The 18230-nt window shown below is 42.6% G+C and overlaps 1 protein-coding gene across 2 annotated transcripts; it reads left to right on the plus strand.

Annotated features, from left to right (window-relative positions):
• The first annotated feature begins 1383 nt into the window (after window positions 1-1383).
• On the plus strand, window positions 1384-13326 carry TM2D3 (TM2 domain containing 3). 2 transcript variants are annotated; one of them, XM_035023994.1, is made up of 6 exons: window positions 1384-1502; window positions 1977-2069; window positions 3625-3782; window positions 8563-8737; window positions 11027-11102; window positions 12999-13326. In XM_035023994.1, exons 1-6 carry the CDS (start codon window positions 1412-1414, stop codon window positions 13162-13164), a joined length of 759 nt encoding a protein of 252 aa, XP_034879885.1. In that variant the 5' UTR covers window positions 1384-1411; the 3' UTR covers window positions 13165-13326. The 2 variants fall into 2 exon arrangements, with proteins under 2 accessions (XP_034879885.1, XP_034879886.1); XM_035023995.1 differs by lacking the exon at window positions 1977-2069.
• Window positions 13327-18230: the final 4904 nt, after the last annotated feature.

Below are 18230 nucleotides of genomic sequence, written 5' to 3' on the forward strand. Positions count from 1 at the left end.
GGAATGCAAGGTGCGCCTCTTGGAGTACAATTCTGTAGTCCATTAGGAGTGGTAGGGCATGAGAGCTCCCCCTTCTGGCCTCCTGGCTCCATCTTAAATGAGGTTCCCTTTATTCAGTTTCACAATTCAAATGGATTTCTGATTTTAACTGAGAGGAACGCCTTACTGCTCAGAACCGAATTGAAACAGCTTTATGCCAGTAGAGAATTTAGCTACCAATCAAGAAGTATTTATTGGGTGTTATATGGCTAGATGCTGTGGAATTCAAAATAAATTTAAGACATGCTCTCTCTTCTCAACATCTTTATTATTTAGCATCCTGAACAGTTAGTAAACAAAACTGTATTATGTATCAGACCTGTATAGTACTAAGAGGTGCAAATTGTGTGATGTAATTTTTAAGGTAATATTTATTGAGGTCTTATTGTGTGCCAGACACCATTCGGTATATTCTTTTCATTTATCAGAACTGCTAGTGAAGGAGTGGGGAGTCAGAAGGCCCCCAAAAGAATCTTGTGGCAGGTGGGTGGGAAGGAGGAACGCACGTCAACAACACAGGAGAAAGTATGCTGAGACAAAAATAGGTGCAGTCTGCCATCTGAGCACACAGGGAGCCAGAGGCCCAGGGGTTCAGCTCCCCTCCCCAAGGCTGGCCTTCTCCAGGGAGGGGCCCATGCTTTGGACCCCCCTTTCACATCCCAGGGTTCTTGTCCCAGTACTTCTGGACCTGAATACTTGCCAGGTATATTTACTGCCCTCTCCCAATCTCAAAGGAACTTTCTGGAGTGTCTTTAAAGAGTTGGCTAAAGGTGAACCCAAAGCTGACCACACAGAGATGCTAGCTGGGCACTGATCAGATCAGCAACGCAGGAAAGGGTGGCGTCCTTTGAGGCTGCCTGTCACACCTTGGCGTGGGGTGTCACTTCCCCTACTGGGTTTGTGCCACAGTTTCTTCATTTGCAAATAAGTACCTTTTCGGTATGCAATCAAATACGTCATCAACACCTTCGCAGAGTACCGAGCAGTTTTTAACCTCTAAACATACATGTCCATCCACATAGAGATGATGGCCAACTTCCCCAACCTGCCCGCCTCTGATTGCAGCCACTTCAGGTGTGAATTTCGGTCCCGGTGACCCTTCCCGGTCGCTAGCCATGGAAGGAGAAGTGAGCGCCTCGTCCGTGGGGAAACCTGGGAAACCAAACAACCTCACAGGTCGCGGCCACCCCACGTCCACCCCAGCAACGGGGAGGGCGGCCCGCGCGGTTCTGCAGAACCCACGCGGAGCCGGCCCGCGCCTGCGCCCTGGGCTCCCCGGGGACGCGCCTGCACACGCCCCTACGGCGCGCGCCGGCGCCCCGCCCCTCTGCCTAGTCCCGCCTCGCGGGCCGGAGGTGCGCGCGCCGGCGACATGGCGGCTGCGGCGGTCCCGCTGCGGACCCTGCGCCGCCTCTGCCGGGTGTTGCTCTTCCTCTTCCAGTTCTATGTCTTGTCTGGCGGGGGTGAGTTAAAGGCCGGGGTCCACGCGGGGTCGGGCTGAGCGGTAGCGAGGCCCCCGGGAGCTGCGGGAAGCGTCCGCGCTAGGCCCGCGGGCGGAGGGCGGAGGCTGAGTGCCGGGCGCGGGGCAGCAGGTCTCTGCAGCCGGGTCTGGGGGTTCCTGACCGCCCGCTCCGCGGCCGCCCCTCCTCTCAAGAACCCCAGAGGCTCCGAGCGCGGCTGATGAGCCCTGGAGCGGGTGACCGAGGGTTGGGGTCTCGGCCGGGGAAGCGGACCTGGAACCCGAGACCACGCTTTGTTCCCTAGTTGCCTATCGATCCACATTGGTGTCGACCCCATTGGCGTTTCTTTGTTTAGTTTTCTGGGCAGTCAAGCTGTGATGTTTTCATGCGCATTTATTGGCCTGGTGTGGACCTTGCGTCTTAACCACACAAACCAAGGTTTTCATATCCCAGGATAACATGTTTCTCTAATTGTAGGATCCTTAAATTTAGAGCAGTCGCAGCCGCTGGCTCAGTCAATAAAGGATCCGGGCCCAACACGTACTTTCACAGTAGTTCCCAGGGCAGCAGGTACTAGACATTTTCTATTCTAGTAAATGTGTATATTTATATCTAGTGGTTTCTTTCTTCCTTTTTTAAGATAAAATAACTTTACAATTTTTTTTGAAATTTTTATTGTATTTTAGGTTATGTGAACTAAAGACGGATACACAGATGTTTTTCTGTAGACTGTCTTGATATTGCAGTACCAATTCCAGCCTCATCTCTTTTTCCAGTTCCACATTCCTCATTTCTGTCTCTTTATTATTTTTCCGCCTCGTTCATCAAGATCACCTTCAACCAGTGCTTCTTTCCCTTCAGAAATTTTCTTTTTCTTCTTAAGCCCCATTCCTGATGTTGGACATTAGAGGCTCCTCCCAGCGCTGTGTGAAATGGAAGGATCACAGACAGATTAAGACTTGGACAGTAGGTCTGGTTGAGCTACTGGGAGCTTGAGCAAATTATTCACCCCTTCAGCATCACTTTCCTCATCTTTAAGGTGGTGAAGTTAGCCTGGCCCTCTAAAATCATTTTGGCTTTGTGATTTCTAAGTGTCCAACTTCCAGCCACAAGAGTAATCAGAATAAAAGAAAAGTAGAATTGATTACGTAATCCAGTGACTTTAAGTAGGATCAGTTTTAAATGAGTCTTAGTGTGTTTTGCTAAACAGAACCCTTGTCTCTATAGTTCATCCCTTTAAAGTTCCATTATTTCAATGAATTGAAACTGGCAGAGGTATTTTACTGATTGTTATTTGGATGTTAAGACTACTACAAGACAGGAGCATACTTGAATTTAAAACACAAATTATAGAGAAAGCACAAGAATTTTTTATTCTTTTGGATGTTATTGAAAGCGTCTCTTCCTCCCCCAAGTATACTTGCAAATGAGCCTCTCTTAATTGATAAAAATATATTGTACTCCTGGGAAGGTTGGCTGGGAAAAAAATTATAACCCACCAAACAAGCTATTAATATGGAGAACTATGTTGAACTTGGGTAGTATAAAACTGTAAGTGGTACTAGCAAATTATGGCTTTTTGAAGTACCAGTGTGGAATAATGACAGAGAACATTTTCTACAGTTGGTACCCTATTGTACTGATTGATACAGTTGGAGGGTCAGTGTTGTAATTACCAAATCAATGAATTCAGATGAAAAGAATATTGGATTAGAAACAGAGATTTGGGTCGTGGTTCCAGTTTTGTCACTCTGTGATCATGAACAAATCTTACCCTCTCTAAGCCTTAATTTTTCATCTTGTTACAGAGTAGATTTTTTTGAGGCCCAAACTTACACCTAGCTTTGTGTATACGTTGTATGTACATAAGTACCTTTGATTTTCATGCTCATTTGGGGGGCAGTAATTAAATTCTTTTTACTTAGCTGTTGAACTCTTGGACCAGGTCACACAGCTTGGTGGCAGAACCTTGCTTTAATTGCAGGTGTCTCTGATTCCAGCCCTGTCATTTTCCATTCCAGTGCAGCATTTCATCGCTGGCAATCGTGTCCCTTACCCTCAGGAAATTGTTTTCTCCTGTGATGCTGATCAATATTAGAATAAGCATCCCTCTTAATTTTCACAGAAAGTACTGATATCCCACCTTATGTGATGAAGTGTCCAAGTAATGGTTTGTGTAGCAGACTTCCTGCAGACTGTGTAGAATGCAAGACAAACTTCTCCTGTGTCTATGGCAAGCCTGTCACCTTTGACTGCACGGTCAAACCTTCCGTCACCTGTGTTGTAAGTACTGCAACTTACTAATTTTAAATGAACTGACTGTAAACCTCAAGTTCTAAGTACAGTTTAGACTTGACTGTGGGGGAAATCCTGAAAGAAAGCGCTCTGCATTCCGCAAGTCATATTTTAGGAACAAAGACTGTGATCAGAAGACTGAAACTTTCCTTTCCAAGGGAGGTTTGGTTGCCAGGGTTCAGATGGCAGTTTCTTGACAAACGAAATTGGAGCAACTATCAGACTCCTTAGAGAAAGTCAGAAATAGAAAAGGCTCACGTGCACTGTTGCCTATTAGAAATGACCCTATTACAGTCATCACACCTATATCCCATCTCCTGATATTTTGACAGACAGGAAGAGGCCTAGGAAGGCTTTCATAGTTGGGTGTTCCATAGAGTGCTCTAGGGATACCTGCTTCCAAGCTGCTTGACTCTGGCTGCCATTAGAATCACTTCTGGAGCCAGCCCCTGGCCTGCTAAACGTGAACAGGGCAGGGAGACTCAGGTATCTGCATTTTTTAACAAGTGGACCAGGTTAAAATTATTGCACACTCCCTTGTTTGGGGCCACTCTCTGGGTGAGAGGAAGAGTAGAAACGAATAATGAAGTAGTGTTTTACTCTTGGCCCTGCCGTAACTAGCTGTGTGGCTTATTAATCTGTCTCTTGTCAAATGAGGGAAATGAGCAGATGGGCCCAGAACAGCTTTTTCTAAAGTGTTTCTGTGGAACCCTACTTTTGGGAAATGGTTGAACAGGAAGAAACAGATTCCATACCATGTCCTCTCTTGCAGATCTCTTTTGACTTGGCAGTCCTAGCATTTCTGTCACTTGAACAGGGTACCTTCCCCCTTCAATCTTTGGAACTTGGTCTGTGGAGGGCTAGACTGGAAAGTTTCTTACACCCCTGCACTCTTTCTGTAATTTTCTTGATGAAGTCTAGTATCAGAGAGGGAGCAAGGAAGGCTTCTCTTCAAAGAGGAAATAAGATTTTGTGCTCTCGGGGCGCCTGGGTGGCTCAGTCCTTAAGCGTCTGCCTTCAGCTCAGGTCATGATCCCGGGGTCCTGGGATCGAGCCCCGCATCGGGCTCCCTGCTCCGCGGGAAGCCTGCTTCTCCCTCTCACACTCCCCTTGCTTGTGTTCCCTCTCTCGCTGCCTCTCTCTCTGTCAAATAAATAAATAAAATCTTTAAAAAAAAAAAAAAAAAAGATTTTGTGCTCTCAGTGTCTCAGTTTAGTTTTCATAAACTTAAGTATTGCCGTTTTATATCTTGTATCAGCACACCGGAAAATTGAGCGTAGGTGCCAGATAGTGTTCATGACTGCCCTTGAATTATTAGTCTTTGTTGCTGAATCTTAAATACAGTATTCTCCCTAATTACCTAATGGTGAAACTTACTAATTTGAAGGCTTTGAAAAATGTTCTCTCCACCTGAAACTAACATAACATTGTGTGTCAGCTGTACTCCAATGTAAAAATAAAAAATGTTATCTCATAGGTCTGACAGATAGTAGGTACTTCGTGAAAAATGGGGGAACTCTTCCAGAATTAGCCTCCTTTGTGGTTTGCCTCGGAGGCTTTGATGTTCACTCCAAGCACTGGTTACTGGGTGAGACAGGATACTCGGTTTCTTCCTTCTTTAGATGTTTCCAAAATAAACTGTTTCATTTAGTAGGAAATAGCAGAAGATAGGAAAAATAACAAAGGTGTAGAGAGAAGTTACAAAGCTTAAGGGAAGTTTCTGAACTCCTTGGTCATGGTGCCTGGTGCCGTGCTCAGGCCCTGGCTGAGATGTGTCCTGGGCGGGACTTTTTTCTCTCCTCCTCCTCCAGGAGCTTTCACATCACCTGCCTCCTCCCTTGGCCAGTGACCCTGAGTCCTGTCAAATCACAGGTGCCCCGTCCTCAGGTGTAGGACTTGGAAGTCTGCCCCAAGAGAGTGTGGTCTGTTCTTGAAAGTGGAGAGCAGTAAAAACATGAATTGACTGCCTGCAGACATGGGTCCTGGGACCACTGTTGCCTGGTGAGCCAGGGCAAGTCACGTGTGTTTATTTGTTTTACGAAGATCTGTAGGGTCCCTTCTTGGTAAATAAGTTACCATTTCAGGAAGGAATCATCCACGACCATCCCTGTGTAAGCATGCAGATGCTTATTTTCTCTCATCTGCACATGCTTGCACTCAGGTGCCTCCCTGCCCCCTCTTATTTTGAACTTACTGGCCAAAAAATGAACTCTTCTAGTCCTTCTCCAGACATGCTGAATAAGAACTCCCAGGCTAAGGGAATCTCACCTGGATTCTTTTACAGAAATAAATGTAAAAACCCTGCATCCCCTGCCATGTCCTATCACTCCTGCTCCAGTTGATGTCCGCTGGAAGTGTGCTTGTCAGAAATGTTGTTTTGCGTTACTTGGAGAAGCTATCAGACTGCTAGTGTATCTGAAGCAGGTGTAATTTCTTCCGATGGGTTCTGGGCTCTTAGTAATGACAGCTGTTTCACAGAGGGAAAGGTAACATCTTTTTACTATATATAAGCTTTTGAGGGGGTCTGTACTTATCCGGAGAGAAGATGGATTCAGTCAGTGCTGGGATGCCCGGGTTGCTCTGGGGAGAAAAGTGGAATCCCTCTCTTGTCCAAAATAAATTCAGAAAGATCAGAAATTTAATGTAATAAAATGAAGCCACAAGGTAAGCAGAGAAAGCTTGATTGTTATGCTATAATCTCAAAGTAGGAAACATTTTTCTAAATATGAAATAAAACTTAGAAGCCGTAAAAGAAAGAATCGATACCTTCGACTGCTAAAAATGACCTTAAAAAGCATAAAGGCAAAGGATCAATGGCAAACTAGGAAAAAGTATTTCTCACACCTGTGACAACTAATGCACTAATATCTATAATATGTAAAGATTTCCTAAAAGCCAATGAGAAAAACATGACAGTGCTATAGAAAAATGGTATGAGGACATAAGTAGATGGCTCAGAGGAAGGGAAATACAGATGGGCTTTCGACATATGAAGAAATGTTTAATTTTTCTCATAATTAAAGAAATGTAAGTGGATGTATTTTTAAACCTATCAGGCTGGCAAAGAAATAAAAAAGCTTGGTAACACTCTGAGTACATGAAGACAGAAGGGACACTGTCTTGTTAGTGGGTGGGCAGATTGGTCAGCCTCCTGTAGGCAATTGTCACATCCGTGAATCTTACAGATGTATATATCTTTTGTCCCAGCAATTCCACGTCTAGGAATTTATCTTACAGATACTGTACGTGGATGCAAATAAATATGCCTAAGGATATTCTTAGCTGCGTTGTTCACCCGGACAGAGATTTAAAACAAGCTTAATGTCCAGGAGAGAACTGTTTATGATTCACTATGAAATGAAATAAATAGCAGCTATTAAAAAGAACTAGGCAGCTCTCAAGATACTTACTGATAGCTACAGAATTCAGTGAAAAGTGAATATCAGTGGGAAAGTTAAATTAAAAAAAAGAAATATATCTGACATAAACACGCTCATGCATAGAATAGATTCCCCGGAAGGCCAGAGACTAAGCAAAGGGCTTGCTGCTGGGGAGGGCAGTGGCTGCTCATGGCTAGACAGGACCGACCAGCTTCCCCCCTTGGTCCTGGGAATCTGTACCACATTCGCCACATTTAAACGACTATGATGTTTAAAAAACAGTTGATAAGAAGCGTGCATTATCAGTGCATTACTAGAGATACACAGATGTTTCAGACGATACTGCCTAAATCAAATGGTGCCTTCCCCAGTTTTGGATGTTACTCATAAACCGCAGTTTTGCATTGATCAAAAAAATTAGTAAATTTATACTTCCAGAGATGATTGACCATTTAAAAATGATTTTGAAAACTATGTATTACATTATAATGTCAAGTGGGGAAAAAAGGATACAAAATGCTTTCAGTATAATTGCACTTACATAAATCTGTATTATAGGAATTAAAAATGAAAGATTAAAAGTAGTTCTCTCTAGAGAGGTTACCGGTTTTTTCCTGTAATTTCCAAAGGTGCAGCACACAACAAGTGCTACTCTTCCAAGAGAAAACAAAATAATGGTTTTTCTAAATTGAAGTGAAAAAAATCTACAGTCTTAAAAGCTTAGCGCCAACAATGAACACTTGGCTGAATCTCAACATGTGGCTCTTTCAAAGTTAAGAGTGATTTTCTGGGGCGACCTGTTGGTTGATTATACTGAGTAGAGGTGTGAGCAGCAGTAACAGCCCGGAGGTCCTGGGCCCAGGTGGAGATATTCAGGAGGATTTGAGACTCAGCAGCCAGTCCATGTGTTGTACTTCTAGGAGCATCAGACTGGGGTTTGGGACCATGGGTCCTGCACATAACTTGCAGCTCAGTGACCTTGAACAGATGTACTCATCTGTCCTTCCAGCTCCCTGTGACTCTGTGGCTTGATAAAATACATTTTCCCTTTTTTCTTTATGTATTATAAAAGTACCCATGCTCAATTATGAAAAATTTAGCTGTGAAAGTGGTAAAATAATCTTACCATCCTGGAATAACCTTTGTTATTTTGATGTAAATTTATGTAGGTTTTTTTCCTTAGGCATATATTTTTGGGTGTATATTTTTATGACGAAAGGATCATACTGTGTACGTTTATTTTGCGTACATACTGGTTTGGTACCTGTTTTCCTCCCACTTTCTGCTAGTATTATTCACAGGTCTTTTAGGAGTTTTGTGCCTTGTATTTTTATTGACATATTAACAAACTGTTACGATAGATTCGTTCTCTGTCCTTTGGCATACAGGATCAAGACTTCAAATCCCAAAAGAACTTCATCATCAACATGACTTGCAGGTTTTGCTGGCAGCTTCCAGAAACCGATTATGAGTGTTCCAATTCCACCAGCTGCATGACGGTGTCCTGTCCCAGGCAGCGTTACATTGCCAACTGCACCGTGAGGGACCACATTCATTGCTTGGGTGAGTTGGAGTTCAAGGAAATTCGTGAGCAAAATACTTTTCTTTAAGCTTACATGTGGAACTTTAATTAGCAGTTTGAGAATTAAATTTAAATTATTTATTTATTTATTTATTTATTTATTTAAAGAGTTTATTTATTTGAGAGAGAGAGAGCACGAGCAGGGTGAGGGACAGAGGGAAAAGCAGGCTGCCAGTGTGGAACTCGATCCCAGGACTCTGGGATCATGACCTGAGCTGAAGGCAGACGCTTAACTGACTGAGCCACCCAGGTGCCCGTTTATTTATTTATTTATTTTTAAGATTTTTATTTATTTGAGAGAAGGGGAGAGTGAGTGGGGAGGGGCAGAGGCGGAAGGAGAAAGAATCTGAAGCAGACTCTGCACTGAGCACGGAGCCCGATGCAGGGCTCATTCCCACCACCGTGAGATCACAGCCTGAGCCGAAACCAAGAGTCAGACGCTTAACTGACTGAGCCATCCAGGCGCCCTAAATTTAAATTGTTTAATCAGAAACATTTATTAGCACTTTCTAGTTACAGCAAGCCCCATTAATAAACTCAGTGATGACAGATGGTAGCTACGCTTGTGGCCGGCATAGCATAATATAGTTGTTGAATTACTTCTTGTGTTGTTCACCTGAAACTAATGTAACATTGTGTGTCCACTGAAAGATAAAAAAATAAATTCAGTGAACTAAAAAAACAAAAAAACCCCCAGAAAATTTGCAATTCTCTTATCTTTTTTTTTTTTTAAGATTTTATTTATTTATTTGAGAGAGAGAATGAGAGAGAGAGAGCACATGAGAGCGGGGAGGGTCAGAGGGAGAAGCAGACTCCCCGCTGAGCAGGGAGCCCGATGTGGGACTCGATCCCGGGACTCCAGGATCATGACCTGAGCTGAAGGCAGTCGCTCAACCAACTGAGCCACCCACGCACCCCATGCAATTCTCTTATCTTTTAAAATGTAGTATATGATAACCCAAGAAACAATGTGTAAGGTATAAAGCATAATGTACAGTAATAACGTTTTGCCCAAATTACCGACTAAAGCAGTCAGATGCCATGACAGCTAGCTGAGTGCTTCTCCTGCACCTGCTTGTCTTAGCTTCTCTTGAGAGCTAACCACCCGTAGATGAATTTTCTTATCATCCCGCTTGCTTTTCTTTACATTTTGTGTCCTTCTATCACATGTAAATAATAAGTTAAAGGATGATAACATTATTCAGTAGTGCCTGTTTTAGACTTACATAAAATAATAGTCTGTTTATGGTCTTGTCCTTCCTCTTTTCCTCTCAACATGGCTCTAAGATGATCCATGTGTCTTATTAACTTATTTTTTTTTACTTCTGTATAATAATCCACTGTAAGATTGTATCATAGTTTCTCTGTTCTATATATTTGGATTATTTACAGTTTTTTGCTCTCACAGGTTGTGCTATTATTTTTTGCACATACCTACTGGTTGCACGTGTGCAGGGCTGTGTCTAGCAATATACTCTCTAGCGTGTATTATTGTCCAAAATGCTTTTAACAGTTTACATTCCCACCATTGGTACATAACTGTTCTTGATGCACATGCTCTCCAATACTTATTATTCATAAATGTTGTCTTTTTTCTTGAAGATTTCTGGGAATTCTTTCATATTTTGGATAATAACCTTTTGGTGTCCCTAAAATCCTTTCCCAGATTTTAACTCCCCCCCCCCCCCACTTTTGGGGGTATCTTTTGGATAGAGCTTGACTTTTTTTTTAATACAACTCATAGCCCTTTTATTTCCTATATTTTCTTTTAAAAGTTGAAGTTTGACCTTTCACATATAGGTCTGTAATCCACCTGGAATTGGTTTTGGTATATGGTGTGAAGTAGATTCAGGTTTACTTTTTATCCCACATGGATAGCTAGTTGTCTCTGGACTCTTCCAGGCCAATCTGTGTGTGCCCTGCGTCCCATAGGAAGTGTTTCTGTATGCCTGGGCTGGGCTCTCTCTCCTTTCCCCGTTGCTTGATTTACCTGTTTGATAAATAAGACCACACTGTCTTATTTGCCCTAAACTTCATCTAAGTCTTGATAGCTTCACATACTTAAAGCTGTAACCCTTACTTAACTGATTTAAACATTAAATGTATGTTTGTAGATGGTAAGGGCTTTCTTTTTACCAGTCACTGTAGCAAACTTTAATTATTGTAGAGAGAGCTGACTTTTAGATTTTAAATTACAAGGCCACTAATCTCTGTGTAAGAATATTTTTATACCCGTTTCTATGTAGTGTTTTCCCCCTTTTTTTTTTAAGGTAACCGCACTTTTCCAAAGATGCTGTACTGCAACTGGACTGGAGGTTATAAGTGGTCTACTGCTCTGGCCCTGAGGTAAGCTTGGCTACTAGTAAGTAAAGGATGCCATTCAGATTCATTGGGATCAGTGGAATCTTCCATGCATTGAGCTCAGCCAAGTTCCTCCTTGACTTAGATTCTTTCACATGTGTTAGGGAGGCCCTAGGAAACGTAGCTGCAGGGAGTTACTTAGATGATCAGACCAGGACCTTCGTGGACATTAATGGCAGGATGTTTGCTTTTCTCCCAAGATGTCTGCACATCCTAGAGATGCCTTACTGAGTTATTATTATAGATTAGAACCAGTCAGGGTTTTCCATCCTGAGTGTATGTGAGTCGGTAAAATGATATATACTATTTGAAATAGATAGGTTTATGATTTGTAGTTTTAATTTTTCGTAACTTCCTCCTTTATTATAAAAACTAACATATACTCCATACTAAAAATAGGAAAAATTGAGATAAAACATTAAAAATCACCTCTAATTCCACCATCCAGAGATAATTATGGACTTATAATTTTAACATAAAAATGTGCTTGAATTTGTTAAAACTTTTCAACAGTTTGGGGGAAAAAATACCAATTCTTACTCCCAGACGGAAGGGCAGGTGTGATGCCGATTATTCACTGATTAAAAAGTTGGAGCATCTACAGTTGAAGGTTTGGCACTAGAGACTGAGACCCTGTGGCCTGTAGCGTGACACGTCAGGGGATTCTCACCTTCGTCGCTGTTGAAATTCAGGCCAAATAATTCTTTGCTGTGGGGCGAGCAGGGCGGTTAGCAGCTTCTCTGGACTCTATTTACTAGATGCCGGTAGCACTCCACGGTGTGATAAGCAAAAATGTCTTTAGAGACTGCTAAGTTGCCCCTTGTTGAGCAGCACTGCTTTAGGGTTTGGGCTGGGGAGGGACAGAGCAGAGCCTGCCTGGCGGGAAGCCCCAGCTGGAGAGTAAAAGAATAGTCCAAGGTAGAAAATTCGATACAACAAAAATGAGATTTGATAACTGGCCATCATCTTTGTCAGCAGTGGTTCAAATGAAAATGAACAATGGACTTTTTTTTTTTTTTTTTAAATAACCTTTTTATTTTGAAATAACTTGAGACAGAAAAGTTATGGAGATCGTTCCTTTACACCTGTCAGCCACCTCCCCCTTGATTGTTCACATCTTAAGTTACCGTGGTGCATTTTACAACTTGACTTTTAAAAAGTTAGCATCATTTTCTTTTCAGAGCTCAACATAGTTTCTTTCAGAATATTCACTGAATGGGATAATGTCCAGGGTTTGCGTCCCCGTACTCCGGCATGGGGGCAGGGGGGCTACGGACGCAGCAGGACTGGCCACATGCTGATCAGTGGTGGAGCTGGGTCGGGGCTACTGTTGTCTTCAACTTTCTTTTATGTGTTTGGAAATGTTCCTTAATAAGCTTAAAAGAAGTACAATGAGAAGTTGTCTGAATATTGTTATATCTTGGAATTTGAAGGAACCTTAAGAGTCATTTGTTCTTAACACTCCATTTTTGGAGATGAGTGATAGAGTTCAGACGACTTGATCTGGGACGGCCTCACGACCCCACCTCCTGACTCCGTGTTCGTGTCCTTTCTGTTGGACTAGCTCCCTGCTTTGTTCCCCCGCATGTGCCATTTTCAAGACTAAAAAGCAATGAGATGGATTACTTTTCTTTAAAAGAGGAACCATTAGATTTCAGCACAGCTAAAAATTGTTTGTTTACCTTTGACATTTAAACAGACTTCTTGCCCGTGATTATTTGGTGTCGTGAATTTGGGAAGTAGGCATTGTGTCCTCACAAAGGATTGTGATCATTTGAGGCCCTTTCACACGTGTGACTTCGTGCCAGTGTTGAGCCATAGCTGGCTGTGGCTGGAGGGTGACTGATGGACTCGCACCCCATAACCCGTTTGCTCTTGCAGCATCACCCTCGGCGGGTTTGGAGCCGACCGTTTCTACCTGGGCCAGTGGCGGGAAGGCCTTGGCAAGCTCTTCAGCTTCGGCGGCCTGGGAATATGGACGCTGATAGACGTCCTGCTGATTGGCGTTGGCTACGTGGGACCAGCAGATGGCTCTTTGTACATTTAGCTGTGGTTATGTGCTTCAGAGAGGAGCAGTGCTTAGCAGTCTCTTTGCCCGTAGGAATTGATGTGCTGTGAGTAATGTATGTTTTTATGTACAGCATCTGTACTTTGCCTGCCTTGATGAAGGTAAAATTATAAAAAATAAATAAAAAACAAACCATGTTTATCTGGAATTTGTTTTTATTTGCCTGAAATTTATTTTTTTCTGTGAAAAAATTTAAACTTACTCATCGCTTTCGGCCTTTTGGCTAAGATCAAGTGTAAAAAATATGAACTTACTTAAACTAGAACAGAAGCTGCAGTGATTGAAAATCTGCGTAATTCCTATGACTTTAGTTTTAGATTAAGTCAGTATGTCACTTGGATCTCCAGCCTTGAAAAGATTTTCAGTTATGTTTGCAGAAAGTGGAACGTGTTTTTATTCTCTAGCTAAAAAAAAGTTCTGTACCTAACTTCCCTCTGTACGTTTCGCAGTGTACTATCTCCGTAGGCTGGTCTTTATATATGACGCTTGAAGTAAACGGCAGAACTTTTGTGTGTAGTTGCTCTGGTTTGAATTTTGTTAGTAACATATTTGCAGGAGTACTGGAAAATTAATAAAACTACAGTTTCCTTTAAGAAGTACATAGATCTGTTTTCTGTATTAGGATGGAATCGAGTAATCGTAATAACTCTTACTGGGGTAAAAGTCTTATTTTTCAGAGCCTTGCTCCATTTCAAGAGATGTATTCATAACTGGCTGGCTCATTGACACACAGTGGAAGTTAAACAGTGTGTTTCAGTGTGAGAAATGTCTTCAAGTCTTTATAAATCTGTTGTAGGCCCTTTCGTGGAAAGAAAGACCATTATTTCAAATTAGAGTATCTGAGTATTACTTTTTAAACATCTGTGTTAATAGCTAGAAGGCTCAACCAGCCTAACAGATCCAGAAGCTATAAAATATTTCTCAGCATGTTCCCATAAATCTCATGGAAAGAAAAGGCATCTTTTCTTCACAAGATTATTAATTATAGTTTACCTGTAAACTACAGGGGAATTGAACCACCTTGGTGTAGTAACCTGCCAGTTAAGAAGGCCTGACGCTCAGAATCTCTTCTGCAGAGGGGTTTTTTCGGTCTAGTTGTGTTAACAGTTCTAGCCATGGTCACTAGGTGGTACATTTCCATTATATTTCTAGAAGCTGCTGAGGTTAACTGGTTCTTTCCTAGGAACATGAGCAGAGGCACAGGGCATGGGCAGTGCTTCAGATGGGAGTAGCCTAGTTTGCATGGACCTTTCTTTTCCAGGGCAAACACACATTCTCGTCTGTCATGGGTACACGAGACTCTGGCTTGAGCCACTATTTCTTGAGTAGGCTTCTGTTCCTACAAGGAAGCAGCTCCTTTGCTAACTATATAAAATTTTCCCCTGAATCTCCTCCGTAGTTAGCTCTACGCAGAAGAGACTCGCCAACATTTCCCTGTTGAGCTAGCCCACGAGGAGCCGGGGAAGTGATGGGAATCACCAGCTGCACTCAGTGCTCTTGGAGGAAGTAGGGAGCTCCTGCTTTGCCAGTTGAGCATCTTTATGGCTTTGGGATCTGAGCTCAGTCATGAAGTTCCAGTGTTTGAAAGGTTCAAAATCCGTGAAAGGAGATGTATAAATGAAATTGCTCTAATTCCTGAGAAACTTTTAGAAGGGGATAGTCTTGGGGACCTAAAAATTATAAGCAAATCAGGGATGCTTCCTATCCAGGATTTGGTGGAGCTGATGACCTCCGCGACAGAGAACTAGCAGGAAGAGGAAAAGATTTCCAAATGCAGTTTAAACAAATTTGTGAATGATGAGCTCATACATGGCCCCTCAAAAAAAAAAAAAAAAAAAAAAGGCCTAATAAAACTAGACTTCCCAAGGGCACCAGAGAGGGTGGGTGTGATCTCTAGAAAAGTCCATGGGCCTCTGCTGGCAGCAAAAAGGTCATGTTTGGGTCTGACCTTCAGGCTCTAGGCCTGTGTGCTGTGAGCTCTGACTAGGGACCGTTAAGTCCCTATCAGGTAGGACCGTATCAGTCATCACCCTCTATTGACAGTTTTCTGGAAATTCAGAATTTATCACAGCAGCGTGCCGTATGTCACTACTTCGTCCTAGGAATCTCCGCCTTGCTTTGGCAGGGCTCTTCCACTCGCCTTAGTAATTCTGCCCGGGCAGGTGCCGTGTCACTTATTTCTGTCTCCCCCGTCGTCCAGAGCACAATGTCTTGCCCCCGTGGCTCTGATTTTTTGCTGGCTGAGTTAATGCCATCGCTGCCTTAGAGGTACTGGAGGACTTGAGGTCTTCCGGGGGGTGCAGCTGAGGTGGCTGCTGGGAGGCGATGTGCAGCAACTGGCTCTAGCACCGTGTTAATCTGGTTTCTGCAAATTGCTGAGGAACAGCTCTGGTTTATGGTGCTTATAAAAAGAGATTTTTTTTGAACATCTTAATATTTCAAGATCTCAAGCTGTCTTCTCTTTGCCACAAGTCTTTAATACTTTCTGCCAGAATTGCATTTATTTTTGGCATATCATCAGCTAAGGAATTTGCAAATGATTTTAACTCCTCCCATAAGCAAAGAGTGGAAAACGAGCTGTATCTGATGCAGCTTTTCACATACAACATCAGGACCTTAAAAATGAAGGCAGATTCCTTCCCTTCTGCTCTGAAGCTTCCTTTCTGGCCATACTATATCTGCTGGAAGGGTCACAGAATGTTGGAGGGTATGTAAGTTAATTTGTAACCTAGATGAATTGGGTATAAATCCTTCAATTTGGAGTATTGACATTGTCTTTTACAAACACATTTTTATGCAAAATAAGGAAGCTTTGATTGAGACACTTGGACGTAATTTACTAAGTAGGAGGTTCCATGAGGGCAGGGCTCTGGTGCTGTGCTGTAGCCCCCTTTGAGGTCCCTACATGGCACACAGTAGGTGCACAGTGACTTTGTTCAAAGAGTGAATAATGGGGAATCTCCAGAATTAAGCTAAATCTCTAAAAGTATTCCTAAGGATGTCTGGATAAAGTGGCTTACAACAGCTCCCTTGCAAAAAATGCCTGATGACACAAACACGATATAGTAATACTGGCACTTCCTTCCTGCAAAAAACAAACAGAAAGAACCCATCAGCAAACAAGGAAGAAGACAACCAAATGTCAAAAATGTCAAAAAATGGTCAGAGAAGAAAAAAATTTTGCTCGGGTGTGCCAGGCTACTCCCGCAAATGGTCCTGGTGAATCTGCCAAATCCAGCAACTGACTCGCAAGAGGAACAGACTGGTCCGGGGAAGGGGCATAGCTTCATCCTTCCCGGGTTACTGCAGCGGGGAGCGGAAGGGGCTGCTGGGAACAAACAGGGGAGGGGGCTTCTGGACCAGCAGCACGGATTCTCTGATGGATATGGGGGTCCCACACTAAACCAGAGAAAGGCTCCAAAGCCCAAGGTGACCTCCGTGGGTCATGAAATGCACTTCCTAGTGAGGGGAAGAGAAACATGTTGAAAATCTCAGTAAAGAGACCAGAGACTAGGTATTCTAGGAAAGGTAGTTCCAGCTGAGCTTTCCCTGCCTTCCCTCTGGCTGTCAGACCACACAACATTAAATAGAACACAAAATAGGACTTCCAAACGGGGCTTTGAGAAGAAAAATAGGGGAATTTATTCACATGATAACATGAAGTTGCCCACATTACACAAGAACACAAGAGGGGCGCCTGGGTGGCTCAGTCGTTAAGCGTCTGCCTTCGGCTCAGGTCATGATCTCGGGGTCCTGGGATCGAGTCCCGCATCGGGCTCCCTGCTCCTTGGGAGCCTGCTTCTCCCTCTGCCTCTCTCTCTCTCTCTCTCTCTCTCTGATGAATAAATAAATAAAATCTTTAAAAAAAAAAAAAAAAGAACACAAGAAATGACACACCACTTTATACCCACTAGGATGACTATAATCAAAAAGACAATCAGGGCGCCTGGGTGGCTCAGTCGGATCAGCATCTGCCTTTGGCTCAGGTCATGATCTCAGGGTCCTGGGATCGAGCCCCATGTCAGGCTCCCTGCTCAGCGGGAAGCTTGCTTCTCCTTCTGCCTGCCGCTCACCCTGTTTGTGCACTTGCACTCACTTGCTTTCTCTCTGTGTGTCAAATAAAATCTTTTTTAAAAAAAAAGACAATGATAGGTATTGGTGAGGAGGTGGAGAAATTGGAACCCTCTTACACTGCTGATGGGAATGTAAAATGATTGCAGCCACTTTGGAAAACAGTTGAGAAGATCTTAAATTTTTAAAACAGTTACCATGTGACTCAGCAGTTCTGGATATATATGCCCAAGAAAAATGAAAACATGTGCCCATACAAAAACTTGTTCATAGTGGCATTATTTTTAATAGTCAAAAAGTGGAAACAACCCAAGTATCCATCAACTGAAGAATAATGCATACATGAATGTGGTATATCCATACAGTGGACTATTAGTCATAAAAAGAATGAAGTGCTGATACATGCTATAACATGGATAAACCTCAAAAACACTGTGCTAGTGAAAAAAGCAGGAGAACTTTATGATATACAAATTATATCTCAAGAAAGCTGTTTTTTAAAAAAATGGAAACTGCCTGGAGTGTATATATGGGATGTGAATTTGCCTCCCGTAGCCGCCTTCACTGCTTCACACAAAATTGCTTCTGATCAAAGAACTCATTTCACAGCAAAAGAAAAGGGGCAGCCGGTGTGAGTTTATCCTGAGAAAGGGAAAAATGTCGTAACCAGTACTACATCTAGTAGCCAGGCTGTGATTTTAACCCCTAGATTAAAAAAAAAAAAAAAAAATACAGAATACAAGCAACACTCCCCCACTTTTTTCTAGTTTCTTAAGGTGGAAGTTTGGGCCATTGATTTAAGACATTTCTCATTTCCTAATAGAAGTATTTAATGGTGTGAATTTCCCCCTAAACTTTAGGTACATCTCACAAATTCTGTTGTGTCCAATTAAAAGTGTTTTGTAAGTCTTCATTTGGCTTCCTCTTTGACCCAAGGGTTATTTTTTAAATTTTATTTATTTATTTTTTTAGAG

This window comes from Mirounga leonina, unplaced genomic scaffold (genome assembly GCF_011800145.1).
Source record: "Mirounga leonina isolate KUSES-001 unplaced genomic scaffold, KU_Mleo_1.0 Mir_178, whole genome shotgun sequence".
In the NCBI taxonomy this organism is placed as follows: domain Eukaryota; kingdom Metazoa; phylum Chordata; class Mammalia; order Carnivora; family Phocidae; genus Mirounga; species Mirounga leonina.